Source organism: Crinia signifera, chromosome 4 (genome assembly GCF_055691185.1).
Source record: "Crinia signifera chromosome 4, ASM5569118v1, whole genome shotgun sequence".
In the NCBI taxonomy this organism is placed as follows: Eukaryota; Metazoa; Chordata; class Amphibia; order Anura; family Myobatrachidae; genus Crinia; species Crinia signifera.
Window position 1 is genome coordinate 233781596 of NC_139220.1, and position 14026 is coordinate 233795621.

The 14026-nt window shown below is 41.6% G+C and overlaps 1 protein-coding gene across 3 annotated transcripts in view; it reads left to right on the plus strand.

Moving 5' to 3' along the window:
* Nucleotides 1-14026, plus strand: part of PDE8A (phosphodiesterase 8A) — a 271484-nt gene that overhangs the window by 254972 nt on the left and 2486 nt on the right. For all 3 annotated transcript variants that reach the window (XM_083183993.1, XM_083183991.1, XM_083183992.1), the window contains exons 17-21: nucleotides 1090-1288; nucleotides 1956-2173; nucleotides 7604-7736; nucleotides 10816-10983; nucleotides 13322-13451. In XM_083183993.1, the coding sequence (XP_083040119.1) occupies nucleotides 1090-1288; nucleotides 1956-2173; nucleotides 7604-7736; nucleotides 10816-10983; nucleotides 13322-13451 (848 nt within the window). The remainder of the gene's footprint in view (nucleotides 1-1089; nucleotides 1289-1955; nucleotides 2174-7603; nucleotides 7737-10815; nucleotides 10984-13321; nucleotides 13452-14026) is intronic.

Consider the following 14026-nt stretch of genomic DNA (forward strand, 5'->3'; position numbering starts at 1 on the left):
CCCCCGCAGGCTGGGACTTGGAGAACCACAAGTCCCAGCATGCGGGGCATTAATGGGCCCGCTGGGACTTGTAGTCCACCTGTAAAAAGAATGTTTATTACATACACATCCACACACCTCACTTTTACACAAATATACTTACCGATCCAGGATCCAGCGCTGGTCTCCCTTCTGCAGCATAGCCGGTCAGCCCGCACTATCAGTGGGCTGAACCGGCTTTCTCCAATGGAGCTAACAGCTTCTGTCGCACAATGATCTGTGCAGGGTTCTGGCCAACTCGCATATCAGAACCTGTTTTGATTTTTTGGCGAATTTAAGACACATTTCCAAAATTTGCATTTCATTAAATATGCGCATTGTATACTTTTCAATGGGAAAACATCTGGATGCGAGTTCCGGTGCGAGTTAAAATCGCACTTTGTAAAAGTGCGATTTCGTGGCAAAATCAGCGATTTTTGCCGTTTTCGCATCTCATTAAAAATGCGAAAACGGGATTTCGCCCGTTTTTTTTCGAACATTTCGCCAAAAAACACAAATCTCATCCCATAGAATGTCACCCATATTGTCATTTTAAACTTATATTTTGTGGTCTGTATTGTCAATGGAACCAAGGAATATCATGGCAAATATTAAACTGTTACTACATATAGCTGAGCCTGACACCTGCATACAATCTTTTGGCTTGGCTGAAGTACATTCAGTACAGACAAAAATGTCTTGCTGTCATCATCAGATCCCTACTTTGGGGCCATTCTGGTGAAAGCAACACAAAAGCTCTACATTATACTGTATAATTGCCCCTTGCCCTTATCTCTCTTTGTTGCCAGAATCACTACTTGGCGTGTAGTCTATTACTTTGTATCACTTTCTACACTCCTCTGCATGACTGTTAGTACTTTTGATTTATTAGTTTGTTGTTCTCAATATGTAAATGGAAGGATAACGTACGATGCTGGTGCTATATGAAGAAATCTAATAAATAATTGGGTATCCGTTGTGCCATATTATTATGTTTTACTATTATAAGCATTCTGTAATTCTAATGGTTTTCATATTCTCTGGATTCAATCAATTTGTGTCTTTCTCCAGGCCTTTAGTTTACCTTGGCCTTAAACTGTTTGCACGATTTGGGGTTTGTTCGTTTCTAAACTGCTCAGAAGTTACGTTGAGGTCTTGGCTGCATGTTATTGAGTCAAACTACCATTCAGGCAACGCTTACCATAATTCAACGCATTCCGCCGATGTCTTACATGCCACTGCTTACTTCCTGTGCAAAGAACGGGTCAAGGTAAGCTACTTTTAAAATCATTTACACTGCATTATAAATCCAAGTGTCCACAGTTCCTCTCTACTTCATTTCTGATCTAAAAATGGTTATTCTTAATATACTTGACTTATAACTTTAACACAATGGAGCAAGCAGTTTATGGGCAATACCGGTATTGGTTCAATTTATGGGGAGGGGGGAATTCAATTGCTACCATCAAGTATTACAGTGGTGCTGGCTGTGCACTTACTGGCCAATTCCAGTTCTCCTGACATCACAAGTTTAACTGGGGTAAGAGGAAACCTGGCCCAAGTGAGCTACACTGAGGGTTGTAGTATCATTATAGCATGGATGTGTGTCTTAGCAGCTACTGGATGTGGCAAAGCTGCAACACTACACTGACTAAGTTTTTATGCAACACTTATATAGAAACATAGACTTTGACAAACCATTTGGCCCATCTAGTCTGCCTCTTTTTTATCCTTCAGGTAATCTCAACCCTTTTTGATCCTTATTTCTTTGTAAGGATGTTCATATGCCTATCCCAAGCATGTTTAAATTGTTCTTCTGTCTTAGCCTGAATATTGCTGGCTCCAATGAAAAGAACCCCAAAAAAGTTGTTGTAGAAACATATTCACATGAGCACATTGCTATGCACCGTATATCTTAAAGTCCCATCTCCCTGCAGCAAACCTTGGACCCGATTGACGAGGTTGCTGCTCTTATTGCTGCCACTGTCCATGATGTGGATCATCCTGGGAGAACAAACTCATTCCTGTGCAATGCTGGGAGTGAGCTGGCAATCCTTTACAATGATACAGCGGTGTTGGAGAGCCACCATGCGGCACTGGCCTTCCAGTTGACAACGAGAGATGACAAGTGCAATATATTCAAAAACATGGAAAGGTAAGAGACTCCGGTAATTCAGACCTGATCGCATGGCTGCTTTTTTTTTTTAGCAAATGGACAAAACCATGTTGCCTTCAGGTGGAGCAAATGTGCAGAGAGAGTTAGATTTGGGTGGGGTATGCTAAAACTGAAATCTTAATTGCAGTGTAAAAATAAAGCAGCCATTATTTACCCTGCACGAAAACAAAATAACACCCAAATCTTACTGTCTGCACATGTTACATCTACCCCACCTGCAGTTAATATGGATTAGCTCGTTTTGAGAACAAAGATGTCCTGCAATCATGTCTGAATTTGGCCCATTGATTTTGTAGCATGTACAAGCAGGCAGAGAAGTGATGGCTGAATTCTGGGACTCGCTGGGGAGCCTTAACATTAGACCCTAGAGAAATAACCTGTTGGACTTTATTTTACATAGTGTATAACATCCAAAATTGCATTTTTAATTTTGGAGGAATGATCATTTACCTCTTGGCAAGTTTATAAAGTGGTGATACATTTCAGGTCATTGCATGATTTTAGGCAGTTATAAAAATGCCAGATGTATCAAAGCAAAAGTTTTGGAAGTTGCCCATAAACTTCTATATTAAAACAGAAATAAATGGCAAACCTGCGCTTTAAGAAATTAAATGCTAGTGCTTTTGTGGGAATAATAAATAAGATTTCCCCTATATTTTAGTAGTATTGTTTGTAGTATAGTGACGTATTACTTACATCACTATAGGTTATCTTCTGGTTTTGAACAAGTGTAAAGCTGGATACATACTGGTATATATACTGATATATATCGTGATATGCACGATACCGATATATAACAATATATTGCGAACATCAATGGGCAGTATTCAATGCTCCCGATTCACTGTTTGTTTTGGCGAATCGGGCTGTTTTGACTATCTACGGTGAATCTTTTTCACTGAAAATCTGATTCACCCTATTCAATGTTCACTGTTCGCCGAAAGCGACCAGTGACTGCCGGCCAGTTCTCCGCTTCATGTTCGCTGCAATTCGCTGGTGTATTTCAATGGGGTTTTCACTGTGATTCGCTGAAAGTGTATTCAGTGCTAGGATGAAGAACTGCTTTCAGCATGATTTTCACCATGATTCACCGTTTTGCATTCGACATCTTTTTAAGATGAACTGGAATGTGTTCTTTTAAAATAAAGGGTTTTTTTTGGGGGGGGGGTCAAAAAATCAGTAATTTTATTATGTAAAGGGGCAGGCTATTTGGATTCATGTGCTGCAAATATATTTTATTTTATTTTTTTACAAATGACGTCAGCAGGGGAAGCCACTCATTACATATTCACTGGACACTGGTCCCGCTCATTACATATGCATGAGCGGGACCAGCACAGCGGCTCCCTCCACAGCATCCCCTGCCAGCTCTTCCAGGGGGCAGCTTCTGCTGCCTGTGTCCCTGGGAGCCCTCCTTCTCCCCCGCACATTCCGGTGCAGACAGGGAGGCTTCAATCTCCCTGCCTTGCGCCATACCCCCAGGTCCCTATGGCATTCGCTGGGGGGGGGTTTAAAAATCGCCGTCAGGGGCAGGGATCCCCTGTGTGATTGCATAGGGGGACAGGGAGGGCTGGCAGCGAATGTTCCAGAACCCAGCGACTGTGCAGCGAATCCGAAACAGGATTCACTGAACAGGGTGAAAAATATCTTTGAATACCTGCCAATGTGTATGCTCAATGTTAACAAATCACGATCCCACGCATTACTAACAACCCTCCCCATCGTCTGTACATGCAGATCAATCAGACAATCTCATCAGCGCCTGCATGTACGGAGCAGGGGGCGAGTGAGGTCAATGATCGATATAGTGAACAATATCAGTCAGTGTGTATGCACTATATTGTTCTCCCACTGCACCACTGATAAGGTTAACTATATTGGCTGCCAAGGGAATCTCTAAGTGTGCACAGGCGATTCAATTAGGGGAGATTACCCAGCATGTAAATTGTCCTGGGAGGAATCTGGCACTACCAGGGCTTTAACGTGTGCGAAAACTCATTGATTCATTGTTTTCCATGGAATCAGTGGGTTAGCGCACACTAATCCCTGATTTACCATGTGGAAAAAGGTTATTTAATTTGATAGCTTTTTGAGGCAATGGGCATTTATTAGCCATAGGCGCTAATTGAATTCCTCCAATATGTTTAAAAAACATTTACCCCAGCACAATTGAAACTGATTGCTTGCTGGAGTTAAGCCAGATGTTAATGATCTTTTAGATCAAGTGGTTGTTATTGTGAACAATAATAGACTGCTTTTGATTGGTTGCCCATCTATACAGGTAGCAGGTTTGTACATAAAGTAGCCAAAGTAACTCATTTGCAACGGAAAGCTCTAGTAAGCAGTTTTGATTCAATGGACTTTTTTTCAATGCATTGGTTTATGTGCTTTAACCATTTGAGTGCCAACATCTCTGTGAGGGATGTGCAAAATATCCGCTATAAATGCCAGCTTCACTCACATTTGTTATATAAATTTAAATTAAATTTTGTTGTCTAAAAAAAGATTATATTTCCTATATAAGATAAACATTACAGGTCATTATGATGAATACAATGTTTGCTTGCCAATTTTCACACCTATTTTGTCAAATTCGCTTGGCACTCAAAGGATTAAACACACCGATTAGTAAATAAACCCCAGTGAAACCACCTGCCAAACATGGAGGAGGAAGTGTGATGGCCTGGGCTATTTTGCTGGATCCCGCGTTGGTGAATTTCCCAGAGTAACTAGCACCTTGAACCAAAAGCACCAGCATTTTGCAGAGCCATCCAATAACCTCAGTAACTACCTTTCATGAAAAAGACCAAAATGGTCTCCTCGAAGTCATGTTATGGGCAACATGGTCACCAGACTTCAATCTCTATGAGCTAGTTTGGGATGAACAGAAAGGTGAAAGGAAAGCATCATACAATTACTACACATTATTGGGAACTTCTACAAGATTGTTGAACATCTGAGCAATAGGCTTGATTCACAGCCCACACTAATGCTACTGCAGGTGTGAGTGTGTACTCAGCGACTGGGAGAAAATACACCAGTGCAGCGTCGGGTGCAGGTCAGTCCATTATCAAACTTCTGATTAACTCAATGGTTTCACAGCATATGTGCTGGAAATAAGATGCCAGTCATTGTATAAGTATACAGGATCACAGCCACAGACACAACCTGAAGCAGTCAGGACACGTTGCGAATAAATCCTCACTGCCGCTCCCATCTCATTATGCACATGTGTCGTCATAATCACCCCATTATTAAAATTGTATCTTCATTTTGGTAAATACTATAGTATAGTGATGTGTGGATTTTCATGTCAGGGATTACTATAATGTCCCCCTTACACTTGTCCAACTTGTGTGAGGGGACAAGTTGGACCTGATTGACTTGCGATTTATCCTATGTGCAGGAGGATCAATCTCTTGGTTAGACCCAATGCGCACGGGATCCAACAGCATCAGACACATCAGATTTTGTCAGATAAATTGGCCCAATCCATCTGAATTGGGTCAAATCTGGCAAAATCTTACAAGTGTAAGGGGGCCTTTAAGTCTCATACAGATCTGCCCTCATACAGCTCTTCTCTAGGCGCACCAAATAGCCCCACTTAGCGTGCCACAGTCATTGTGACATAACCACAATATTTAAGGGAAAAAAAAGATATGCCACCCCTGACAGAATGTCTAAGGCGCACCAAGCATCTCATGCCACATGGCAGAAACAACCAGGGGTACATTTACTAAAGCTTTTAAAAATGAGTGATGTTGCCCATAGCAGATATTTATTAGTAAACCCTAGGTGTATGATGACAAATCTGTACATTAATAGAAATAATATCCCCGGGGAGGCTGTTTTCCTTTTCAGGTCATAAGGTTTAAAGCCCCCATACACTAATCCGATGTATCGCATGCAGCCTTGCATGCGATACCTCAGCAACTTCTCCCCGCGGCTGGACCGCATATAACGTATCCTATGCAACCCCGAGCAAGTACTGGTGAATCCGACAAAGCTTACGTGCAGCGCTTGCGTACTTTGGATCCGATACTTACGGGACTGCACATCTGATCGGAATTGGAGGTTAAGCACATAGGGTTTGGGCAGTTTTCACACGATTTCTCAGCATTACTGCTGCTCTTTTTCATATATTGATCTTTTATCTTTTCTAAACATGTGGAATAATGCATATAAATGCGATTTCTGTTCTCCTAGATTATATATATTTGGTGCAAGTATGCTGGGATGCTCGGGTACGGCGTACCATTAAGAATTTGCCAGCGGGTTCACCATACCACCCATTTTACAGCTCACTTCTCAGCTGAGCAATACCATGGTGCTCGGCTGCAGGACAGCACTTGCTACTTTACCAGGGCTGCTGATGACACATCATGATCCCTCTTCAGGTGGCTGGGGATCACATCTGGCAGCATCCCGTGCTTGTGTCACCATCCAGTATTCAATGACAAAATTCGGCATGTGCAGCGAATCCTGTTTAGGATTCACTGCACTGTCGCCGTGTTCCGGAGGGCTGGAGCCGTCGCTGCCAGCCCTCGCTGTCTCAGTATTCAATGCCACAGGCGGCGATTCTTAAGGAGCCTGGGGACGGCGGCAGGCAAGGAGATGGAAGTCTCCCTGCCTGCCCCAGAATGTATGGGGGGGGGCTCCCCGGGACCCAGGCAGCACAATCTTCCCCCCTGGAGAGCTAGCAGAGGACTGGGTAGGGAGCCGCTAGCACTGCTCCCGATCGTGCATATGTAATGATCGGGAGCAGTGAATATATGAATATGTAATGAGCGGCTTTCGGCCCCCTGCTGGCTGTTATGTGTAAAAAAAAAACATTTTTTAAAATAAATATATATTCATGTGCTATAAGCACATGAATAAAAATAGCATGTCCCTTCAGATAATAAAATTCCTGATTTATTGACACCAAATTTAAAGAAAAAAACCTTTTTAAAGTGCACGTTGAATAGGGTGATTTGCTTTTTGACCCTAAAAAATCACTTTCCAACACAAAAATAGCACACATTCGTCGTCAAACATGGCGAATTAGCCTCATTGAATACTGCCCTGAGAGTGACCCAGTTCAGAACCATCACACTAGAAGCTGTTTGTGGCCAATGACTGGTGGGTGGATTATAGAAACTGGGAGTAGGTATATAGACTATAAACTTAGATAAAGTTAGGCACAAATAATTATTAAATGATTTCAGAGGTTTTCTATGTAACATATTGCATTGCAATGTTTAAACCCTGCTTATTATAAATTTTACATGACAATTATTTTATACATGATTGGTAATGTTTATGCTTGTTTATGTAAACTTGATTGTTATAACTTTTTCTGTACAGCTGTGTTGTTTTTGTTTTTTTTTGTTAACATTTTGTGATATTTAACCCTCTGCTATTTAACAGGAATGAATACCGTACTTTGCGGCAAGCAATCATTGATATGGTTTTAGCAACAGAAATGACAAAGCACTTTGAACATGTAAACAAGTTTGTCAACAGCATCAATAAGCCATTAGCGGCACTGGATGAAAATGGGGTGAGGATAGCTGTGGCTTTAAGCCCTACTACAAAATATATGACCATTACTACATATTTCACTTCAAATGTTCAAGAAAAACTCAAATAAAGCAACCACAAGAAAATTATAAATGTTCAAATTGAAGCAGGAATCTAAAACAGATAAGTAACTTACCATCAGCTTTGCCCTTGCTCTACATCAGTCATACACAAAATACTAGTCATATATAACTGCTACAGTACCAAGGGTGTTGCATATAGGCAGGGCTATTTTTGTGCAGGCTCCAGCAGGAACTGTGGCCCTTATTCTAGTTCACTCTTTCTGACAAAATATTTCTTAGATGGACAAAACCATGTGCACTGCAGGTGAGGCAGGTGTTACTTGTGCAGAGATAATTAGATTTGGGTGGGGTTTTACACCTGTCTCACCTGCAGTGCACATGGTTTTGTCCATCTAAGAAATATTTTGTCTGAAAGAGTGAACTAGAATAAGGGCCACAGTTCCTGCTAGAGCCTGCACAAAAATAGCCCTGCATATAGGATCCCGGTGCTTAGGATGCCAGCAGTCAGAATACATAGCCCTCTCCTCCTACCCCCTAACCCTTCCTAAGCCTAACTCTGACTGTACTCCCTTAGGGCCAGATGTTTTAAAATTGAAAAGTGAGAAAATGGAGAGTGAGAAACTGTGTTTGAAAAATGATAGTTAAAAGCTGATTGGCTTGTGGTTTATCAATCTCCATTTGATCACTTTTCAAGGCTTAGTACATATCACCTTAAGGGCCAGATGTACTAAGCTAGTGAAGTGATAAAATGGACAGTGATAAACCACCAGCCAATCAGCTCATAACTGCCATGTCACAGGCTGTGTTTGAAAAATGACAAGTAGGAGCTGATTGGTTGTTTATCACTCTCCTTTTTATTACTTTTCAAGGCTTAGTACATCTCACCCTTAGTGCCTAACCCTATCCATACTGTGATCAGTGTCCGGACGCCCTTGTTGGTATGCCAACTGTAGTCCTACCACGCAACTGCTTCCCATGTATATCGCATATACAAAGGAGTTCCACTGTGGCACGCTGTTTGTATCAGGACTGAGATGAATTTAGTAGAAATATAGCAATGAGATATACACTAGTTACAGGTTTTTGAGCCATTGCCTCCCTTAGCATAACAGTAATTAGCAGAATTGACATTGAGTGACTTTTATTGAAACTGAAACACTGATAAACTTCCCCATTCCTGTAGCCAAGAAATCAGGTACTGCTAAATCCCCACATTGAATATACAGGTTGAGTCTCTCATATCCACTAATCCGATATCAGAAATATTCCCAAATGAAACTTTTTGTGAGCGTGACTGAGATAGTGACACCTTTGTTTTCTGATGGTTCATTGCACAAGCTTTGATACTTGCACAAAAATATAAAAAATATTGTATACATTTCAAAATACCTCTGATGGCAAGAGTTTTACATATCGGAGACTAAGGGGGATATTCAATCGCCGTCGAGCATCTCCCGTGGGGGAGATGCTCGACGGGCCCTATTCAATGCTGTCTTCCCCGACAGCATTGAACAGGGTTTCCTGGCAGAACGAGCCCGACATCTCTAGCTGTCGGGCTCATTCTGCCGAGAACAGCCGGGAAGTGACGAGCTGCCGGCTGCATCTCGTCACTTCCCGGCCGCAACTCGCGGCCACGCCCCCTTCTCGTCCCGCTGCAGGCGGGACATTGAATCCCGCCTGCATGTTCTCGGTCGAGCTGACCGAGAACGGGACTGGGTCACGGCAGGCGAGCAAGCTCGTCTGCCGTGACCCGAAGATTGAATACCCCCCTAAACCTGTATATATTTTTCTGTTATCAGTCATTTAATTCTATGTGAAGGGGATACATTTATTCCCTATGCATTTGTGCAAAGGGAATAAATGTACACGCAATCAAATCTTTATATCGATTATTTGATGCTCTGCTGTTCTTGCATCACTTTGTAGGGTTAGGTCTCATTTATTTCAACTTGCTTGTTTCCTTTCCTGTCCCACACTGTAGAATCTTAAAACTCATTTACACTAAAATGCAGGTCCAACCCAGGGGATTGAACACGGTTTCAAGCCATGAGTGGCGTGTCTTCACTCTACTGGCGCTTGGAGATGACATCATCCCCAAGCATTAGTGCGCATACTCTCTATAGAACTTTTAACGGGACAAGGTTTCATTGATCTGGGACACCCAATTACACTGCAGCCTGACTTCTTTCTGGGTCTGAGCCTAGTAGCTACAGTATTCTATTAAATGTTAGTCCTTTACTTGAAAGTTACTATGAGCTGGGTAATATGGCCAGTGACTGTGAGGTGGTCTGGAGTAAATGCAAAAACAGTCTATTATATGAGGGTTCCGGTTGTGTCACTGCGTTCTCACATGCAGAGCTGCTTCAACAGAGCTCATGTTCAGATAGAGAATCTGCACCCGCCATGGGTGTGTTCACAACCCCACCTTCCGGCACACGCTAGTACAGAAGGGAACATTTCCATACTATCGACTCCACCAATAGATGCAAGGGTAAATGTAGCACAATCCAACTCTGAATCAGACCCTTGTGTTTCCTATAGTTATACATATCATTGTTATTTATTTATATGGTACACACAGTTTTATGAAGCAATGCACATGGGATTTTCTAACCAATCAACTTTACAATTTAGCCTTTATGGTGCCTGTGATAAAAGGAGACAAAGGGGATTATTCAATCTTGTCCAGATATTTAATCTACCCGAAAAATCTGGACAGGCCTATTAAATGCAGCCGTTTTCAAGTGGATTTCCCCATGACACAGATTCGACTTTGTTCAAAGTTGAATCTATATCTGCGGAAAATAGTCAAAGCAAAGTTTTTGCTGATTCGTGTGTTTTCCAACAAATCGGCACTGAGGTTGAATAGGTTGAAGGTAAATTTGACAACGATATTTCCAACTGTCAGAAATATTGGCACAGATTGACTACCCCCCAAAGTCACTTCTATACTTTCATTGTCGCAGTTATACAGACAGCAATATAACAATGAGCGTCTCCTTATTTCTGTCACAAGTCTCCTTTCCTTGTGTGCAGAGCAACGTCACTGAAGATGACTCGGTGAAAAATGTACTGACGTCTCCTGAAAACAGGATACTGATAAAGCGGATGCTTATAAAGTGTGCAGACATTTCCAATCCATGCCGAGCGCTGGAGCAGTGCATAGAGTGGGCCGGCAGGATATCGGAGGAGTATTTTGCACAGGTAAGGGGACGGGAGGATACCAGAAAATGCTGATAGGCAATTGTTCATCACAAGGTACAACATATGTTCAGTATAATTGAAAATGTTGCTGTTGTCTGCTACTGTGACTGCAAATGCGGCCAGTAAAATGCTTCCTAAACGACATTCCTGAATTTAAATACTTGCACTATTACAATAGCAATTACCTACACAAATTATACATTCTGTAACAACAGTTTTCAACAAAATGAGCACAATAATCTAATGTCACATTTTGTAATATAATATTTATGTGTATGACGCACGTGCCAGATTTCTAACTGGAAGCAGAGTTTTCCAGGTGTCTTTGGGGTAAATTTACTAAGATGGGAGTTCTATTGAAGATGTGATGTTGCCCATAGCAACCAATCATATTCTATGGGAAAAATCCCATCTTCAATAGAACTCCCATCTTAGTACATTTATCCCATGTCTTTCAGTGCATCTCAAGCCGCCTCAGCCTGGCATCAAACTGCATTGAAAGCGACATCTTTGCCCTCACTGCTAGCCGGTGTAAATATCAGTACTGATTTTTCAGCATTTGGCGGCCATTTTGTAGCATGGATTAAAAACTGTAGGTCAAAGCAACAATATATTACACTGGGATTGAATGCACAGTACCTATGGGTAGTGTTTAAGGAAATGATATGGTATTTTGGCTAATGAATTCACTACTCTACTATGTTCTCATTTATGGTCATATTTATCACAGTCCACACTTTTAAAGCAGATGTGATGTTTTTCGTGTATGTTTGCAAAGTAAATATGAATATTTTTCTACAACTTTGTGACGTTTCCCTTTTGAAGCTGATTGATAGTGTACTCCTATCACACTGCATCCTGGTGTGGGTACCTGGGGTACACTGTGCGTACGGTGCCCTCAGCATGCGTCACTTCCAGCTCACTCTCCATAAACATTTGTGAATTAGTAGCCCATACACTTGTGCTCGGTAAATCTATGATCTGTAGAGATTATGTTTTAGTGCTATGGTGAAAAAGGGTTGGAATTGAAAACAAAATAAAAAAATCATTAACAAGCTCCAGGCCTCTACTCTGAACCTAGGCTGGTATTGAAAAAGAGGTGGGGTGTGGGCATAGGATCCTTTCTATTTTCCAATAACCAGCATCAGGGTAGGTGACACTATAGACCAAACTGAAAACAAAAATTGTGGTCTTCTTTCAAAAGGACGAGCAGCCCTGGGGTCATCACATCCTATTTGGCCTATGTACAGTAGCATCCCAAATTTTGGTAAAAGATGAGAAGTCACTTTGGGATGCTCTCTGTAAGAATTTATTAGGGATACACTGATTGGTCAGAGCATAGGTACTGCTGCAAACTGACAAATTAGCGCATCCACATTCATTCCTATGGAAAGGACATGAACAAGGTCTATGTGATGGTGTATTTATGTGACAGAATAATACCAGATTCAGTTTGAGTGTACTGTATTTAGTTTACTTTTTTTTTTACAGGCTCCAGTAAGGTATGTAAGGTTTCAGTGGGCACATGATGTCTAGACATGCTAGCACTTGTTGTTCGACGAGTACAGTCATGCTAGACGGAGCATGCTTGCTGAAAGTTGTAGTCCACCTCTTAAAACCCCATATTATTTAACAACTTCTTGAGGGGCTTTTTTTGGGGGGGGGGGGGGGGGCACTTTCCTAGGGATTCCAGCCCCGGCTGGCAATTTTGGCGCCAGTTTCCTTTATGGCAGGATGACCCCAAGCTGTGTGTGCTCCTGCTATAGCATCAGCTGTCCTTTATGGTAAGTGCTGGTTAGTGGAGAGAAGTTGGAACTCCTCACCATATTTTCTCTATATCCAATGCCATCTTGGGGCTGGTTAATGATTTGGGTTGGGGCCCCAAACCAGGATTTTTTTTGTAAAAACCTTTTTAATTATCTGAATAGCGCAAAGCCTGCACAGATTCTAGTGATATGTTCAGTGCTTTCACTCCGCCACAAATCAACAGTGGACTGCCTTCAGATCTGCTGCAAATCACGTGACAGTTTCAACTAAATAGCAAATCCTGCCTTTGTCCTATACAGTAACGGTTACATTACCTAAAGCTTCTTAAAATGAAAATATATTCTGTCTATCATTTCTCTATTGAATCCTAGAAAAATATAGATAGAATCTTATTGGTTGCTATAGGCGACAACATCCCCACTTTTACGTTTTAGTAAATTAACCCATAACAATCTATTTAGAAATGACACCGTTTTAATTTCATGTATTATATTTTCTGTGAACATTAAACCACGTATTGGAATGTAAGCATTTTTTTTTTCTCTCTAGTAAATGCTTTTTGTTTCTGCAGACGGATGAAGAGAAATGCCAAGGTTTACCCGTGGTAATGCCTGTGTTTGACAGGAATACATGCAGTATTCCTAAATCTCAGATCTCATTTGTGGATTATTTCATCACTGACATGTTCGATGCATGGGATGGTAAGATTATGTTTCGTACAAAAAAAAAATATATGTTTTTGTTATCTTTTCATTTTATTTAATCACATTAGCATTCATTTGGCACTACCAAAGGGAACCAACCAGTTGTTTCTGCATGGAATGATGTGAGACTGTTGTACTTAAAGGGGTGTACACCGGGTAAGATTTTGTCAGAATATTTTGACTAGATAGTCAAAATCGGTACTTATGTAATATCTGGACTCCCGTTTTTCTTATGAGACCGCGTCCCCTCGCGGGGCTCGCTGCGCTCACCACGCTTCGGGCACGGTGGCTCGCTGCGCTCGCCACACTATATAAAATCAACTCCATGCGTAGTTGGATAGTAGGGGTATGAAAAAATGGGGTGCATTTAACATGGGAGTCCAGATAATACATAAGTACCTCAAAATCTCCTAGAAGGTTAGCCAAAATCTCCCAAGTTGTTCTCCTGCTTAGATACTGATGCTAAGTCTGTATCTCCTAGCATAGATAGACTGTGCAGGCAAGGCAATTTTGATTAGATCATAGACTATCATTAGTTAAGGTGTGTACACCCGGTACGATTGCCTTGTGAT